Source organism: Rhea americana, unplaced genomic scaffold (assembly GCF_003343005.1).
Source record: "Rhea americana isolate MKP2758 unplaced genomic scaffold, rheAme1 scaffold_21, whole genome shotgun sequence".
Lineage (NCBI taxonomy): Eukaryota > Metazoa > Chordata > Aves > Rheiformes > Rheidae > Rhea > Rhea americana.
The window spans coordinates 5,490,131-5,509,338 of NW_028186258.1; the positions used below are offsets into that span (position 1 = coordinate 5,490,131).

Sequence of the window (19,208 nt, forward strand, 5' to 3'; positions counted from 1 at the left end):
AACAGCAGTACTGTGACATACACTTACAAAAACTTGGCCTGTTGATACCCATACTTTATCATCTTGAAACATAATTCCATCTCCACACCTTACAATTCTCCATTAGGTTTTCAAGAGCAGAAGTTCATACTACAGTGAGTAAAGCATTTTAAGTTTTATATACAGTGAACTTCCATTATGACAACCGTTGAATTATTTTATAAGCTTTGCTTTTTTTTTCTTTGTTTTCCTCAGACACTATCAACTCAAATATCAGGAACAGTAATTCTGTTATTAAATGTTATTGTTCTCTACTTTGAGGGCATAGTTCTGCCTACAATATGGCTGATGRTACATGTTTTTATGACGTAGCCATAAGGGAGCCATAAGCCATAAGTAGCCATAAGTATGACTTTAATAATGGGCTTTTTTTGAGAAAAGATGCCCAGTGATATCACGACTCCAATATATTGATTTTTTTCAGGCCAATCCTGCTGTACTACAAAAGGCAAAGTATATAGCTCCTCAGCTACTTATTTTTCTGGATCATAGAAGAAAGGGAGCAAACAACATATTTATATATAATGAGAATCCTACCAGATTTTATTCTTTTCCAAGGCATTGAAATACCACAGTGATTTGTCTTTGGTGTAAATTAAGCAAAAAAATCTTAGATAAAGCCCCAAGAAAATTAACTGTCTACAGTCAAAGACTCACAAATCTAGTCACAGCAGTTAGYGTTTATACTTATTTTACAGTACATGACCCAGGTATATTATCATCATTTCCATAGCTCTCTGTCTCAGGCACTTCTGAAGTGTAAATGAGAGGATCATCAAGAAGATATTTTTAGAGACCTTATAAGAATCTACTTCTTATTAAGATAAATCACAGACATTGTAGACAGCTATAGGTAGCTTCAAAAAACTCATAAAAGCCAAAGCTTATAAGACTACTGCCTAAAAATAGAACTAATGTTTTCTTTTTTTTTTTCTCTGTATTCCTACAGTAGAGGACATTAAGGAAAAGACAATTGGGTATGAATAAACGTGGGTTATTTTATTTTTAGGGGACATCATTTCTTAAAGGCAAGCTTACTCTCAGTTTATAAATAACATACAAAATACCTTTTTTATACGATAATTAACAATTTGCATTAGAAATGCTTTTTTCATATGGCTGTCAGTAGTAATATCATTGCACTGCCCTGGCAGCAATCACCTCTGAGAGTGAAGACGACATCCCAAACAGAAAATCTACAGTTCATGTGATAATCCTGCATTGATCCCATCGCTAACTGCGGCCACGTGTGGATGTTCTGTGATCAACAGACACACTGTATTTGGCCCATTCCCCACTAACATTCAAAATAAGCAAATGTTACTCTGCAGAGTAAACTGAACTTAATACGCTTAACAATTCTCTTCGATTTAACTTATATTGTTAATAATTTAATGAAAGGCTACTACTCAGAAGAGAGATTTCATGTATCCATATTCARATCCTCTAACTGCTTATTTTTCTTATGGGCAGGGAAGTGTGCACAGAGTAATGAACACGCTCTYGTATCGCTTGTCAGTGGCCACAGCGGTTATCTTTGCTAGGGGCCCCTGTACTCTCCTCTTCCCAGCAGCTCCCACTAGAACTTTGTCTAATGTAAGCAGCTAAAGCAGCATCTGTTGCATTTAAGTAAAAGATGCAAGAGGGAAGCAATTCTCTCAAATACTCTCGAAACTCTATCAGTATAGATACAGTACAGTACAGAKGCCACCTATAATGCCATTTGTATTTTACAAGGCATTCTAATTTTTAGAAATACAATTTTTAATTTTTAAATAAAAAGTTTACTTTCTAAAAGACTCTTAAGACCAAATACTGAATGGCCTGACTTATTGGTCAATTGGTTAATGATGCTGCAAAGCTGCAATAAAGCAGTGACAATATTTGATGTACTAACATGTTAATCCAATACTGCTTCTGTTTTTCTAAGGCAAGAGTTGCCATGTGAACAGCTAAATGCATCAGCTATGCTGTAGTGCTAAAAATCATAAGTGGATGGATTTATGGTACTGTGCTACATCTATACAAGTTCACAAGTGTTTTATCTAAGTGAAGGATTTTCCTTTTTGTTATCCTTGTACTTTTTTGGCAATATTTATATTTGTGCAAATTAAGTGCAAACTTTAACAGATAAAAACAATACTACTTTAAATACATTTTGCATAGGTTAAAATGATGCCAGATTCTAAGACATAGAAAGATCAAGTCCCAAACCAGATATCTTTCACTAGTTTCTGCTATCAAGACAATTGAGAAGAAAAATCAGGAAGACATTTGCATCAAGATACATTGTGGTAATTAGGCAGAATCTTACCAGACAACGCAACATGTTAAATGTAATAATAATAATTATATACTAGCCTGCTAAATGACAACAGGAACCTGAAAGCATTTATATTGCTTTCTTCCACTAATCAATGTAATTAGCTTAATATCCTTACATGTAATTATTGCTTTTTACAATCAATATCTACTTTATTAGATAGCATGGAACTGGAGAACAGATCAGAGTTCAAAGAGTTATTTAAAAAGTCTGTACAATCTTAAGGAAAATCTAGAAGTAGCTTCGTTAAAATGAGACATGCATTATTATCCTTACAAGTGTAGTAATAAGGATCATTCATATTATTTGATTACAAAATTTAGAAAAGTATTTTTTGAATTAATTATTTCTTCATCAGGCAAGGTTGATAGTTGCAATGATAATACTATATCCATGGAAATCTATAAAAACGGATGCTACGTTTCTCTGTTGKTTTTTTTTTCTGACTGGGTAAACATAGTAAAACAAAAGGAAACAAAGGGAAAACATACTTTACACTTTTCATTGAAGTTTAAGCCTACCCATACAGCAATATATACCAGACTGAATCTTAGTCCTAGTTCTGGGGTGTTTGCCTTAACAGAAGTCCCACCACAGGCTCCAGCAGGCTTTCAGTCAGGTCTCTCCGTATCTATTAAGCTTCCAGCATCTCAGTCTGTAACGAGCCACATCTGCGTCAGCAGATCAATGTCACRGGATCAATAGCAAAAATTATAGATCTTCCATTGGTTTGCTGTATTCACCCTGGTGAATAACATAACTCTAAGAATTATAAAATCATGGCAATTAGGGCTGGAATGGAGACCTATAATTTTCCTCTTTTTCCTCCTTACCTCAAGGCAAGAACAATCAAATGTTTTAGCCTTGGCAAATATTTGCCTAATCTGTTGTGACTCAGGAACGTTGATAAAAAAGATAATACAGCATTGCCTTGCTGGGACTCTGATAAAAATTACATTTGAAGAGCTTGATTTAAGCAGAGTACATGCTTTGATTTACATCATCTGAATATTCTGCCCCTGTGTAATTTATTTTAAATTCACTGGTTTGGCACTATTCCAGGCTTGACTCGTAGTATTTTAGCTGCAGAGCTGACATACAGGAAAAAAAATTGAAAATTCACTGCTTAAGAAGGTTCAGCTTTCCCTCTCTCAGGCATCAGTAAAGAACATGTCTTCTCACTGCTGACATTATAACTGCACCAGAACACTTGTCTGCATCCTCCCAAAATCAAAGGTATGGGCTTGCTCTGAATTAAAGTGCTGCCAAAAAGCAGCAGTGAACATTACAAACGGCATAAATTACATAATTCAGGGCTCATACAGTTGCTAATATAACACATTTTCTCTCTCCCTCTTGCTTATTGATCTGAACCCTTTCTGGCAGGGACAGAAAGTTTATGATGTCTGATGTCTAATACCTGGTCTCTGCCTAGTTCTTACCAGAAAACTGTCTGCATGCCTAAAGCATTATTCAGAATTATACCGTGTGCTTTTACATGTAATTATTTTTGCCACAAGTAATGCAACAATTGTCAGCCTTATTAACATGCAGGCCCAGGTTCGTTTAGGGCAAGGTACCTCTCCTCTAGGAAAACAGAACTCGTTAACCTTAACATGGAGGCTGGAAGGATGTGCCTGGAAACTGAAAAGCTTTGTCTCAGAGCCCCTTAAAATCTGCTTTACTGCCTCCTCCTCTCTCAGGATTGAGTTTAAACATTCCTTCACTAGGTTTCTGTGTTACAGAGCAGTTTTCCAAACATTTCAACCTGCATTTCACACCTGCACGAAACTTCTTCCCGTAAGTCTTCAACAAATGGCTGTGTAAAGCATGGTGAAATGAAACATAGAAACGTATTTGTTTATGCATCCAAGGGCTGGATCTTTATTTGTCGGGCTGTATTTCATGGTATTCTTTTCTTGCTAGTTGGATGATTCTGCTGTGCTCCCTGTCAGGGCAACAGAAGCCTGCTTGGCCTTGTACCTTCTATTTCTGTGTATCTCTTGATCAGCATTTCCGTGCAGCAGCCGGCTACTCACTCCCACCCACCCACCACCCTTCCTCCCTCCCTCCCTCCCTCCCTCTCGCTCGTCTCCAATTTTGCGTAGTTAACGACCCCTTTGGGCTCCAGGCTCTCACCCCAGGAAGAGCTCTGTAACCTTTGCTCAGCGACTGCCGAGGCATCGCTCCCCATCCAGCCGTTGTTCCCTTGAAGTTGTTTCCTGAGATCTCTCATCTCTGACCATTGTTTAGTTTCCTGTTTGCTCTTCCTAACAACTCCTTTGAATTCAACTCCCTTTACTCAGAGAAAATAACGTGGAACAGATAAAACGGAATACAATTACAAAACAAAAAATCTTCTTCATTTTCCATAAACCTTCGTCAGTAGTAATCGAGATACTGGAATTATACTGTGCTTAGAGAAGTARCAAGTCGATTGTGAGATGTAGAAGAGGAGTCGTGTATGTGAATCTTTCATGGTGCTTTAGGTAACCACTTTGCAAGCTGACAACGTTCCAATGAACAGGATACCTGGGTATGTGCAAAGATACAAACCCGAGGAGGTCTTTTCCCAGAGAGAAAGCCTTACAAACTGCAAATATCGTTCATGATTAACTAAAAGGATTAAATTCAATTTTGCAAAAGTCATCGTACTTACACTGTCATTGCTTCCTTTGTTGTCCTCATATTTTGTTTCTATATGAATGGAGAATTTAGGCAAAAATGAACACTGCAACAAAACAAAAATATTTGACATGATAAAAAATATGCCTTGCTTCCTTAGCTGACATATTCMGTACATCCTGTTTGATATCAGCATTCTTAGTTTTTCAGATTACTTTAAGAAAAATAGTCAAATGTATGCAAAATGTAACAGCAAATGTGCCTGTGATTCTGAAGGARTGCAGGGATTCATCTGAAAGTTGAGTGCTAAAATGAAGGTACCAAATAAATTAGTATAAATACTCTAGAACAACTACATACAATAGTTTTCTTACTGTGCATAGGAGTAGTTATGTCCTGAACATTTTGTTATAACTTTAGATTACTAATATCTCCACAGCAACTAAATACTCATCATCATAGATTAGTCTATCCCGTATAAGAAATAATTCCAAGGATTCTTCACTTGCTGCAGCTGCTGACCAAACAGATGAGAATGCTTTGACATATGAGTTTTTTCTTTCATTTTCAGTGTTAAGTAAATTTTAACAAAATTTCCTATGAATGAAATTAATATGAAATACGCTCTGGCATGAAAGGTCTTTTATACTGAACCTAAATTCTCCTCCAGATAATAATGCAAGAAAATGAAGAATGTACAAATATTTTTCTATCAAGGAGAGCTGGGTTATCAGACTAGAATTTATAATACTAGCCAACATAATTGGGTAAAATATTTTATATATATTTTCTTTGGCGTTTCACAGTCTTTCTTTCAAATCAACTTTTCAGTATATTTAGGCAGATAAAGTAGATGTCTAACAACCTCTGAAGGATACTAGTTCAGCATCTTTACTATTAGTCATCGAGTCTTCTCTTGCACGAACTGTCAGTGAAACTGATGTGCCAGTTCCAGTGATGATGCATCACTACTACCCTGTGGCGAAGCGACTAAGAAAAGACTATGACTCTTTCATGTGCTGTGCACAGAGATTACACGGTGAGGACATCATGGTGCCTCAGTGTTCACATTGCTGTTGGTCCAAGCCTGGACTTGCTGAAGTTTGGAGAGTTTGTCTAAGGGAGGGGCTGACGACTAAGAATGGAGGTGACTTAGAGGGCTGGCGGCAGTACAGCAAAACTGAAATGAGAAGAAAGCTCCTTTGAGACTACCGAACGTATTCAAAAAMGTCACTGTTTAATGTTACTTTGATCACAGGACATCTAGTATTCACGAAYGCATCTATAATCAATCTTTCGTGCAAAGAAGAGTGGGAGAGCTTTGCCAAAAYAGGGTGCTGCTGTCATGGACTTTACAGGGAAAAGATATATTTGGGGGAGGAAGAAAGGCTCGTGGGTCAAACTCTCTCCCCATTAACATCGTACTCTCACGTCAAATGATGCTGTTGCAGTCGCACAGGCTTCTCTTCAGATCAGGTACATCGTTTGTTTTTTATTAAAGACTTCTGTGGCGTGGAACATTTATGAGTTTCAGTCCAAATCTGAACTGTGACTAATTCTCGGCTATGCAACTTGTTCACTGAGTAAAATATGGGATGCCAACAAAGATTCAGCAGTGTGTCAAGTGCAAGATGGGGCAAGTTCAGTGACAGATCTGCTGGTTCCTATTATCTATATGGGCAATTAAACATTTCCTGTAGAAACATCTCAGAAAGTACCGGTTGCATGTATATAGTATTTATAAGCAGCCTGTCAGAACTGGGGATCTTGTAACACAAATTTACAAATAAAATACTAAATACTCTTCTAACTGAGGTTTCACCCCATATCTCAGTATGCTGCTATATAGCTCATGTTGCTCTTATCCTGGCTTTTTTAATCTGTGGAAAATATTCAAGGAAAATAAGCTTCCTTATTCCTTAGGAATTCAAGACAGCTACATAGTTTCAGTCATGAATCAAAGACRAAGACAGCAAAAGGGTCTTTCTCCYCCACCTTCTGTGTCACAGGTTTAGCACGCACTGCCGAACTCGGCATGCTCTCCCATGGCGTATATTGTGTGCTGATCTGTTGCTAGCTGATGTGCTGCTAACTGATTGGAATTTCAATCCAGTATAAACGACGTCAGCTTATGGGAGAAAGCCGTTAGTTGGAAGAAGAGATGAAGAAAAGAGGCTGATCAAATTTACTCTTAATTAGACTAAGAAAAGTTATGAAATATAGCATTACAGAAGATGATATGGAATGACTCTGGAGACCCAGGGCTGCCAGCATGTCCTAAAGCAATGTTAGATGTTCCTCAGAGGATTCATATTCAAACAATGTAAAACAACATTCTCGTTCTTTCCTGTGTTTGTGGGAGGACACAGAGGGTTGAAAAAGTAAATTACTACTGAAGGTGGATTATAACAAGCTGATTTAAAAAATATATAACATAACCACAGACTTCTAGCACTGTCTGTGTAATGTTTACAGCATTTGGAAAATAACCACATTGGTGCTAGGTTGGTAAAAATAAGGGTTATGCATCTCAAAAACCAGTATATGGCAGGCATGCTTTTTACACAGGTGTATAACTGCAGGGGTCATAGTCCAGGCACACAGAGCTCCTGCTGACAACAAGCCAGAACCCTGCGTATGGGCATCCAGGGGGAAGGCATCCTTGAGGAAATGCGAGAAGCCTGCCAATGAATACATTTTGTTTTATCAGCAACTGTTAGTACTGCTTACTGAATGCAATGCCTCACACTACATTACTGAGGGCTCAATGCTTATATCTGAATAACAGCATTTAGGAACATTCCCACCAAAAATCTTAGCAATGTATGCTATACTATTAATGACATAGTAACTGTTTAAAACAATTATTAGGAAAAAAACAGTTCACTGGCACTGCCTGCACTTCAAGGTTACAGCTCTAGGACATGTTTTATTAGTATATTTTAAATATCTGCCCTCTTGATTCAAGGGCTGAGTTTTAATTTTCCTTGCTGTACAATTAAACATCATCAAMCCCCCCCCAAATAAAATCTAATAATTAATAAAAACAGAAGCAGTGGATAGCATAAATGATGTATCACTGAGGGAAAGGTCCCCAAGCCTGCAGAGCTTTAGCAGATTGCATCTAGGTCAGAGCTCTGGGAGTCTGCAAGCTTGCAAGCTAGACAGCCTGAGACTAGCGGCTTGTCGCAAACCTCAGTGGCTACAGAAATTATCCTATGGCTGACCCTGCCAGCTGGGGACAGGGCAGCTCTTCTCTCAGCTCACATTTCGAGGAGTAGTGGGGTCCCCCACAGGACGAGGTGCTGCTGTTATGGTCCYCGCATTGTCAGGCTTGAAAACCCTACTGAAAGAAACAACTTCACTACAGCCCTCTTCATATGTACAGTGAATACACAGCTAACTGATTAAAGTATCTGTTTATAATCTAATTATAAAATTTCAGGAGTTGTTGGATGGAGTATATTTTTCAATATTCAAATGCATTTTTCTTTATCAAAACACTTGCTTTTAAATGACAATTTCAGGTACAGCAGGGGATGAAGACACAAAATAAGAAAAGCCACTGTGTTGTTAGTCTGAAGCATGGCTGCAGGTTCAGTACAACAGTAAATTCTTCCATGTAACAGGAGATTTTGAATATAAAGCCAAACCCCAGATTTCAGTCTTATCTTGCTCTCAGAAATATCTCCTGCTTTCAACTACAGTTTGCCAGCAGGGAGTCAGAGGATGATACTTCAGAACGCAGCCATCTTATATATTGTACTTAAGGTTGGATTAGGTTGCCTGTAGCAAGCAGTTCTGCAAGCCACTGCTTGAATCAAATTGTTGTTCCTTGTGACCCACAATCTGAACTCTAATTAAAAGAAAAAAGAAAAAAAAGAAAAAAAAAATAAAAACCAAACCCTCCTCACACTCTAGTGTTTCAAAAAAGAAGCACTGGATTGGTATAGAAGAAGTGTTGTTCACCTCAGGCCACATCATGAGAAAGAAGAAAGTCATTTTTTGCACAAAGCTGTCAAGAGGCAACCTCACTATGTAATTAGTATAAAGGCGAGGGCTGTAACAATCTCTTCTGAGATTGTAAGTCGTAACATGAATTTGCCCCAGATGAAAATTAAAATTCACCAGTACATCCTGGATCTCTCTCCCAACCTCAACTGATTGGCAACCACAGTTTTAGCAACATGGGGGGTCCTTTRGCTTTCAAGAGCAGGGTCCAAATTTTTGACCGTTTCACAGAAAGTGTCTCATGACTCACCAGTTGCACTCTGACTAATTGGCAGAGGGCTCTGGCAGAACCAGAAAACTGTTTATGCATCATTCAAACGACTTTGTTATTCATCACGCAAAAAGTACTTTTTTTTCCTTTCTCCTTGAGGAACAGCATATTTACTTAGCCAAGCATTAAAAGTGTTCCGCAACCCTGAGAATGAAACCTGGGAGTGAATGGTAGGCAATGAACCTTTTAGCAGATTTTTCTTCCAAAGCACCACTCCCTTTTTGCTCTGCCTCCCCCGGGCATGTGTTCTTCCAGCACAAACCTGGCAGCTGATCGATGCACTGAGCACGCACGGGAATGCGCAGGGCACGCTTTCCAATTTTCAATTTCACTATCTCTACAGTTTGCAAGGTTCTTTTTTGAAAAAAAAAAAAAAAAAAAAGTAGTGGCCGAGTCAATTTTTCATATTAAATTAGGCTTAAGTTCTACAGAGGATGACAAAATCTTCAGAGTCCTAGTATCTTCAAGGTCCTGGGGTTTCAGTGACAAGGTTTCTTTTTGTAAAACTCTCTAAGGAGGCATCTAAGGAGACAYTGTCTCCTCCAGAATCTTTTAGATGTATTGTAAACTCCTTAAAAAATTCTCATCATCCAGTACACCTATGACATTCAAAAGCAAATAAATAAGGTGAAAATTCTGTATTTTTTTAAAGCAAACTTTCTATTTATGGAACCCTTTTTTAGAAGAATCAGTAGAGGTTTAAAGCTCRAGAGAGAAACCAGTGAAATAATAACTGGAGTCTGTAATATTAATTACCAGATGTAAGCATGGGTATTTCCAGTTTAAAATAAAATAAAATGAAAGCAGCATACAGAAAACACATACTGCAGTTGGATTTTCAATTCACTACAGATAGCCTCTTGAAAAATGAAACGACTATTTTTAGCATGATGATTGATTAGTGTTACCATAGCAATAAGAAACTCTTGCAAGAACAGGTTAGAATCTAAGTAAGCCAAAACACTTGCCRAAGTCTTAAAGAGACAGTTGAACACATACAGTGTTTTATAATCAAATTATGGAGTGGACTGTAAAAAYAACCTCTGCATAGTAATTACATCTGAGGTGGCTGAAGGAGTTACTACAGTTGCCAGTATATACAGTGGACAGAGGGTAACCAAAMAAAGTTTCTTCACCTTCTGTAACCTGTTCTGTATGAGTGAGTGTATTTTATCAATATCATTTTAGCTCATTTCATTTTCCATTTGGTTTCTTTCTGCAGAATGTTCAAAGAACTGCTAGAGACCTCATCGTTGCAGTTCACTTCTCCATGCTCCTCGTGAATACTAATCCTCAATCCTTGGAAGCTATTTTGGTACTGTAAAAATTAATACCACCTTTTTTAAGCAGCAGAGGCATATCCCCCTAAATCCTAACCTTAAGGCTTGGGGAAGCAGACACTTCATGGAAACGTTCTCTCTGACCTCCCACGACTTTTCAGGCTGACAATTTTTTTTTTATGGTCACATACATATTCTTTTGGCAACACACTTAGAGCTGAATCCTGCAAGGAGGCACCTCTTGGTGTGGTGCAGTGTGAGGCCTCGGTCTGAAGACCATGGTCACTGATAGAGTGAAGGGAGATTGGCCAAGCAAAATTTCATTTTTTAAAATAATGTTAACTTTTAAATACCACACTCTTTGAATTCCAAACATTTTAGATATTGTTTTAGGATAAGAGCACATCAGTGAGGTTCAGAACCTGGGAAGGCACGTGGAGTCCCTACTTCTCSTTACTGCGCAGGGGGAAGAGGAGGGTCGGCAGATCTGCCGAGGCAGGAGGCAAAGCCCATCCTCCCCACTCACCACGGGGCAAGGAGGCAGAAGACACGCTGTCCCCGGGAGTAACAGGGGACTTTTATTAAAGCAAAAGGAGGGATAGAGTGCGAGGAAGGATGTAACATGGGAGACTGCCGATGCCGCTGGAACACGGTGCGGCGCAGGAACRGGACAGAGTGCAGAGGCCTGGATGTGGGAGAAAGTCAAAAGCCTGTGAGTGTGTGGRCAAGCAAGATGAAGTCTCCACAGTTCGTATACAAGAAGATACGTGAAGATACTACAGGAAAATACAGGATAATGTTGCTAGAGCAAATTCTGAATTACGCATTTCCTTCAGCTATTTACAGTATTTAGATTGTTTCTTTCACAGAATAGTCAAAGTTTTTTGAGAAAYAGTCTCAGTATTATTGACTTCCTTCCGAATACTCTGGATAGCACTGTGTGCGAACACAGAGCTATTTGATACAGACCACTTGCAGCACAAGCTGGCATTAATCAGAATGACAAARTTTTAATAAAATAGAGGGAAAGGGYTGGGCAGGGTAATGGCAGAACTTGGAATATGTGACTCACGAAAGGGAGGAGAATTTGGAAAGCAAGATAAGCACAGGAAGGTGGCAAAGAGCAGAAAAGTGCCATTGAGAGGAAAGAGCAGAAACAATGCAAAAAAAAAAAAGCTTTGAAAAAAGCAAGGGAGTTGGACTCAAATAAACAAGTTCAGGAAGAAAACCACTATTTGTATTACAAACAATAACATGAAGATGAAACAGTCAACTAACATGTTGCCTCTAATATGTTAACTCAGCACTGTTATCTCTGGTTTTGCCTTCCGTTAAAATCTTCTCTGATGCATGGGAAGAGCAATCTGTTTACTGAGGAAGAATGGAAGTGAGAAGTAGCATGCCCAAGTGAAAATGGCAGTCTCATGAATCAATGGAGGCATTTGGATTGTTTTATAATAAGCCTGTGGTAGAAAAAAATTCTCAGAAGCAGTTTGATTTTGTAAAGAAAAGGATGAGATGATTAAATTGGATTAATTTATTAAATTAGAATATAGGTATGTTATTTTCTAAACATATAGTCTTTGTTTCTTATAAATGCTACCAAGGTCCTTTCTTTGCCTAACATCTCTAAAGCAGCCAATCTGCATTTTACTACAGTAATGTCACCAGTTAGCCTCTGCTCTGAGCCTCTGCTCTGGTAGTTACTTCATATTAGGCTCCAATCCCGGAATACATTTTTGATGCAGACCCCTCATATGCTGACTTGGAGAAAAGTTTTTGCACTGAGCTCAAGACTGATGGGTTGCATCCTAATTTCAAGCAGTGGTAATCAGATAAAGAGAACACAGGAAAAAATCTTACAAATTCCTTGCAATGTTTATCTGAAGCAATTCTTTTTCTTTCTCCTCAAGTCTATCATCTGATGATAAAAATAACAAYCACAAAAGCACATAACATGCCTGTTCTCAAAGCAATCAGAAAACAGTAGGTCAATAATGGAACATTTAGCAACTATCACATACCAGATGAAATGTGTGTTTGCTTCAGTCATTTCTTGTAGAAGAATGAGTGTCTTTGTGATGCATCATCAAAGGAATCATTGTCTCCTGCTTTTTGCTCCTAACTCTTTCTCATAAATATTCTGAATTTACACCCTATTCCTAAGTTAATATGAACCATTGGCAAGTTGAAAGAATTCTTTTATTTCCTGCAGACAGTAAAACATTCTGGTTTTGGTCTGTATCTTGCTTTATATACTCCTAATAGTGGAACTAACAATTGGCCATTGATTATACATAATTATAAGAGAGTAAAAATTGTTTTTAACTGTTTTTAAATTCCAGACTGAGAGCTGAAACATCGCTGAAAAACACTGGAACTATCAGTTCCAGATCAGACAGCAAAAATATTTGAAATTATCCCTGGTAAACACTTGAACTCCATCTTCAAACTCAGAACAGTTTGCTTGAATGTTGTTTGTATTTTTCCTAATCTCTTTGTACTCCACCTTGATAGCTAAACTTTGTTACACTCATTTTCAGTGTACTTTGATCTTAAGAATTTTGGTTTGTACCCTGGTTGAGTCAGCTTATGATCTGATTATTTGTTTGCTTGCGGCTCCTCTCTTGTCCAGAATCTCAGCTGTCACTCGAACAGGTCAAATGAGTATTTGTTCTGTGCTGCTTATTGTCTACCAACATCCCAGTGCAGGTACAGAAACTTAGTTCTGTGTAACTTTTTTTTTTTTTTTTTTTTCATTTGGTTTGCAATAGAGACAGGTTTGTTTTCTAGTTAATTATTTCTAACTTAACTGGACAACCTCAGGAAAGAAAAATAAGAAAGTGTCCTGAGAGTTCGCTCACTCTTGTTCACATACATAAAGATACCCTAAACATTTTACTCTAAAGATATATTTGCAAATGCTGCAATAAGCTGACACATAGGTGCTTGCTGATAGCTGAGGTATCTTTCCTCCATTTCCCTTGCAGGAAAGGTTCCAGCAAAGGAATTCTTTGTAAAACCCAACAGCTGGCAACACCAGTTCCCCAAGAGCCCCTGTAGACTGACAGGAGGCACTCACCAGTACTTAAGTCCTCTAATCACTCCTGCAGCAAAGAGTCCCTAGGAGCTAATTCTATAGGGCTGCCTTTCACCTGGACCCCAGATACAACATTCAAAATTTATGAGCTTAGCTCAAACCTAATTACAACATTAACTGAGCTTATAAGTATAAATTAAACATTTGTTTTAGCAAACTATCTGGTCAAGTTTCTAATTACAAGATTAAAAATGAAGCAACTCTTGTGCTAAGTTTAAGAGTCAGATTAATAATTACACTTTTTCATGTACAGTACTTAAGTAATGCCCCAGCCATTAAAACAAAAACTTGAACTTTATAGCAGTATCTTATTTTCTAAAAGGTTATCCCCAAATCTGGACCTTTCTTTTGGCTTGAGCTCTAAAAGTAGGGCTTTTGCACTTCCTCCTCCCTCTCAATGTTAGAAAGAAGCCTGCAAGGATTAGCTCAAGGTTTGATACTCAAAAATTTGGGATATTACCCATGTCTCACCTGATAGAAGACCTTTTGTATGGCAGTTTTAACAAGGTTCTCCACAGACAGCATAGTACACACTTTAAAATGCTCTCTCAACATTGCAATGTTTCATATACTGCACACCACAAAAACCACTGCTTGTACAATAGTTCTGTTACACTCATTGCTTTCCATTTATTAATACAGTTATCAGACTTGGTAGTAGACCAAGCAGTCATCTCCTGTTTGCTGTCAAATTCAGGGGTTTGCTGTGAAATGCTTGTCTGCTGTGAAAGCAGATACCATCAAAACTGAACCTAGATTATAGAGCACTAGCATCATAACACTCTGATTTCTATTCCTGTTTTCATGCATCCAAGGCACTCCTACTTTTTACACTATCCCAGAAAACAGTATTCTAGAAATTATTTTCAATGCCTACTGAGGTCACCTTCTTAGACTGTCTCACAATATCAGGTCCTTAAGAAGGTCGTATTTATGAAATCCGTAACATTTCACAAGAAGACCATATTTAATAAATTACTCTGCGTGAAATCACTGAATTCTGATGTTGTGCTTGAATACTGTTTCTCACCAGTCTTTATATTTTACAATAGAAAAACCTTAATACTATCACCAAGCTTCAGTCTGTTGTCCACATCCTCTTCCCAATCGCCAATATACACTAAAATAACCCTACTGAGCCTTGAAGTTTCACACTCTGTATTCAGTGTGCAACTTGAAAGATCAGAAAGGTTTGATTTCTCTCCCCTAGCTGTATGTACTTGACTCTATAAGATTATGCTTTTTTTATCCAATTATTGGCCTACCTTTAGAATCAGTTTTCCTTGAAATGAGGCTCAATTTAATTCTTAGGATGTCCCTCAGACCCTCTAGAGTGAATTTACTATCTTTAGAAAAAGTGTTTCCAAGTGATCTTACATATTTTTGGCAGTATCTGTGCTGTTTCGTACCTTCTTTCAGAAGTCTCTAATGAATACAGCAAATCAAAATTCAGAGAAATATTCCAGACAAGCGTAGRAATTATTCCCAATGGTATATTTAGCATTTTTGTTCTAGATTCAACAGCTTGAGGCAGAGATGCTTTCTTCATTTTCCCTTGAAAATCCTTTCATAGCCTAGCAGCTTCATTAAAATATATTTTAGATTTTTATCTGAAATACAATTTCCTTAATTTCACCCAAATATGTATTTCCTTGCACCATGGTGAATAATCAGTGTCCAGCTCCTATAGGCAGTGTATTGCCACTTAGTGACTGTTTTGTCTACCTTCTACATTCGTAGACCAATTTAATTCTTTCCAGGTCTCTTCAACGCTGCAATGGTATTTTTGCTGATGTTCTTGAACATCTCACTAATTTTATCCCTTCTGCGGACCTTCACTGAAATGTGTTCCAGCTCATCAGATTAAATGCAGACCACCTCATGATTTAAATTTCTGGGTACTGCATTATTCTTTGGTGTTGACAATGTCTCAGGTATTGTGTTTCAAATTCAGACATAATTTTCTGTCCACTACCACCCCCTTCAGCATTCTTAACTGTCTCTTTCAGTTAAGTTTCTTTGTTTTGGCTTATCTTTCTCCTAATGTATTCACTTCTCAGATCTGAGTAATTTACTACAGTTCTGCTTCTCCATTTGTTGCCATAATATATTCCTTAGCCAATCTATACTAAAAACACAATTTAGATTTTGCATAATATAAACTTGATCCAAAGAAAATCATATTTAGTTTAGCCTCTGTATGGCGATATTTTTTAGTTCTCTAAAGGTTTTTCCTTTTCCTTCAAACCCTGTATGTTGAAAATGTAAACAGTTAATGAAAAAAAAATCAGAATAGAAAACAAAGTGCAAGTAATAGACACCACTGCTACATAGCACATCACCTTCTCCTTCTAAAACTAGACCTGTTATCAAAGGGTAAAACCATAATGAATGTAAATTCTGATAGGCCCTACTGAAGATGGTATCTCACAATAATAGCTGAGAATCTGTCCTCTCCTTACTGCTGTCCATTATAGGACATAAGGGTTTCCCCTGATAATTAAAGGAATTTCACATATGAAACAATGCAGAATATATAACAGATACCTACAGTACATATTGAAAAGCAGGGTGGGGTACTTCAGCTATTCAAACCTGGTCATCACATTTTCAACTCTAAGTCTCCAGCTCTGAAATCTGAGCCTTTGAATCACTTTGTCTCTTCCACATTTATCACATAAGAATCTTTTCTCTCTCTTTATTCCTTACTGGTTTTAAAAAACTGCACAAACATTTTGAACATAGTAGAATTAACAAAATGAGTAGATTATGTCTCATCTGTAGACAGAAGTTCAATCTAAGTCAAGGCTGGAGTTTCTGAAACAACCCTTTACCTGGAACTTCCTCGTCATCTTCCAAAGGTTGCTGAAAACTCAGGCCACCAGTACATGTAAAATATTTTTTTTCATGATTTATGCACTATATTTTGCCATAGTTCTGTTAGAGGGAATAGTTCTTTTTCCTGGGAACCAGGCCCAGATTATATTTAATTCTGTCTACAGATTGTACAGTTTCCCAGATGAACATTTTATAAGTTAATAAAACAATAAATAAAACAAAATCTGTTCTTATGTCTCCAAGTAATAACTAGAGCCTTATAAGCCTTGCCCCTTTTTATAGAAGTTTCTCTTTGTTACAGTTATTGACTAAACAATATATTAAATTCTTTTAAAATGATTTTAAAAGTAAATAATTTATAGGATTCCCACAGAAATAGTTCAAAGTTAACCTTAAACTTCTTAAACAAATAGATGAAAAGTTCTACTAYTGAATGCACTATTTATGACATTATGAAGGAATCAGTTTGGATTCCAGTACTATATTTTACATAATTATTGCACTCTTAGCATTAAAAGAGGAAGAAAAACTTACTGTGTATTCTGATTTCCAGTTGTCCATTTGTATGATGAGGGAATGATGAGGGAAAAGGAAAAAAAAAAGAAAAAAAGAAAAGAAATGTGAAACAAAACAATGATGCAAGATCCTTACAGTAAACACACAATAATAATCAGAATATTTGTGTCAGCTGATCTGCTGATTTACATTTAACTAAAGTCTATGGGACAATAAAGGGTATCAGTCACCACAGAATCTAAGCACTTGATGTTTTCTCTGCAAAGAGGAAATTGCATGGAAAAAAGATTCCGTTTTTTACCTAGTTTCATTATTTGTCTATAATCATTATTTTCTGATAGCAATCAATATGAGAAGGAAAGATACATGCAGTTCAACAGGAGTTGAAAAAGAAAAAATTGCCTGGAAAAACAACTCCAGGTTTTACCTATTTGCTTTTTTTTTTTGTCTATAATCTTTATTTTCTGATAGCAATGAGCATGAGAAGGAAAGATATATGCAGTTCAACAGAAGTTGTAAGTATTCCTTAATATCTATGGCTCAGTATGTTACTTGAAGCTTTTGAAGATAAGCTTAGCTACTCAAAAAGGAAGACAGTTTTCATTTCTGCTTTATTCCTTACCTGTGATTGTATAAGGATAGTAATTCCAAGCCTTCTCTGTAACATAAAATATTTTGGGAACAACTGCTCTAGCCCAGCTAGGTAGTTTGCTGAAAATAAAAAGAAAATATAAAATTAGAACTTGTTTTGACTTACAAGAACTATAGAGAAAAAGATACTTGCCAAACAGGCTCACAGTTTGACAAGCATTTCACAGGACACAGCAATACCAAGACTCCACAACAGTATCTTTATCTCTGTCTCTGTTTCCTGCACAAGTATCTATGAAACCAAGTATGTGTCTTACCCCCTCAAAACGATCAATATGTTACCAGTGCAGTGACCTCTGATAAGAAGCAAAATGCCAGTTTCAAGGATTTGTGGACTCAAACCTCTGGTTATGGAGAACTCAGCAGGTGAAACGATGCAAGGTGTCCCTATGTTAGAGCACTCCTCGCCACAAGGAGGCAATCTCTACCAAGAGGTCTTGAGTTAGTGCTTGATGCCAGCCTGCTTTGACTTTGATTCCATTATTTCTCCCCAGGGAATTTCTTCCTTGCTAGCACACAAACTTTTATGTTCAACTAACCCAAAACCTGAGGAGGTATTTTTTTCCCATACTACCAACACCACATCTTGATTATTAAGCTTTTATATTAAAAATAACACATTTCTCAGAACACCTCTGTGAGGCTGTCACATAGTATTAGTCCCGTTTTGCTGATATTGGAAATGTAAACCACAGAAGCAAAGAGAATTACTGGTACTGATGTCCTAACTCAGAGTGCAATGCAATGGTACAGCGGCCGCAGATTAAGAATGAAAAGACATGGAGATGGATACATCACATGGTAAGATCATTAAAGGGTAATTAAAATCGTGTTAGTCAGGCCAAGCGCAGAGCAACCATCCAGCCTAAAACAGGATCTTAACTGAAGTAGATACTTTCAAACTTCAAATTTCCAAGTTGTTGTATGTTCCAACATTTGCAACAGTTAGATAACTGCATAGCCAGAAAGTAAMATAACTCTCCAAAATTTCTGGGGAAAATAGAGTTTGGATTATTAAGGTTTATTTAACCATAATCTAGCTACATATAAATATTGTATTTGACCAGAGACAAAATGCAGACATTAGCATATTATCAAAAAATTCAAGCTCAAGTGCGTTGACTTCTGCTCTTTGATGGCATTGCTCAAAGCTGGGTTCTTCTCTTTACACAAACCTTTCTTGTGTACAGTCTCTTAAACAACATTTTGTATACTGTGTATCAAACTTCATTGTATCAGATCTTTTTAATGTTTATTTTGCCAGTCTCATGTCGCTTTCTCTGCTCCTTCCTTTATCCCTGCTAGACTTCACACTCTCTGATGCCTAAATATTAAGTACCCACAGATGGAGACTTCCAACTTCTGAGACCATACTCCAGCAAGAGAGAAGAGGCAGTAAGCGATTCTGAACTTTACAAAGGCTGACCTTAACAGTAGAAAATTTTACTAGTAATATCCTTGTTAATATACAACTGCCCATTTTGCAATTATTAGAGAATTTGCCTGTCTACCTGTCCTTGCTGGCACAGCATGTCTGCAAAATGAATAATTTTA

General features: G+C 37.2%; 1 protein-coding gene across 1 annotated transcript in view; it reads right to left on the reverse strand.

The window, feature by feature from the left end:
• Positions 1-19,208, reverse strand: part of PITPNC1 (phosphatidylinositol transfer protein cytoplasmic 1) — a 92,767-nt gene that overhangs the window by 24,644 nt on the left and 48,915 nt on the right. The window contains 3 exon segments of the mRNA XM_085304709.1: positions 5,022-5,093; positions 17,022-17,029; positions 17,626-17,714. Of these exon segments, the coding sequence (XP_085160835.1) occupies positions 5,022-5,093; positions 17,022-17,029; positions 17,626-17,714 (169 nt within the window).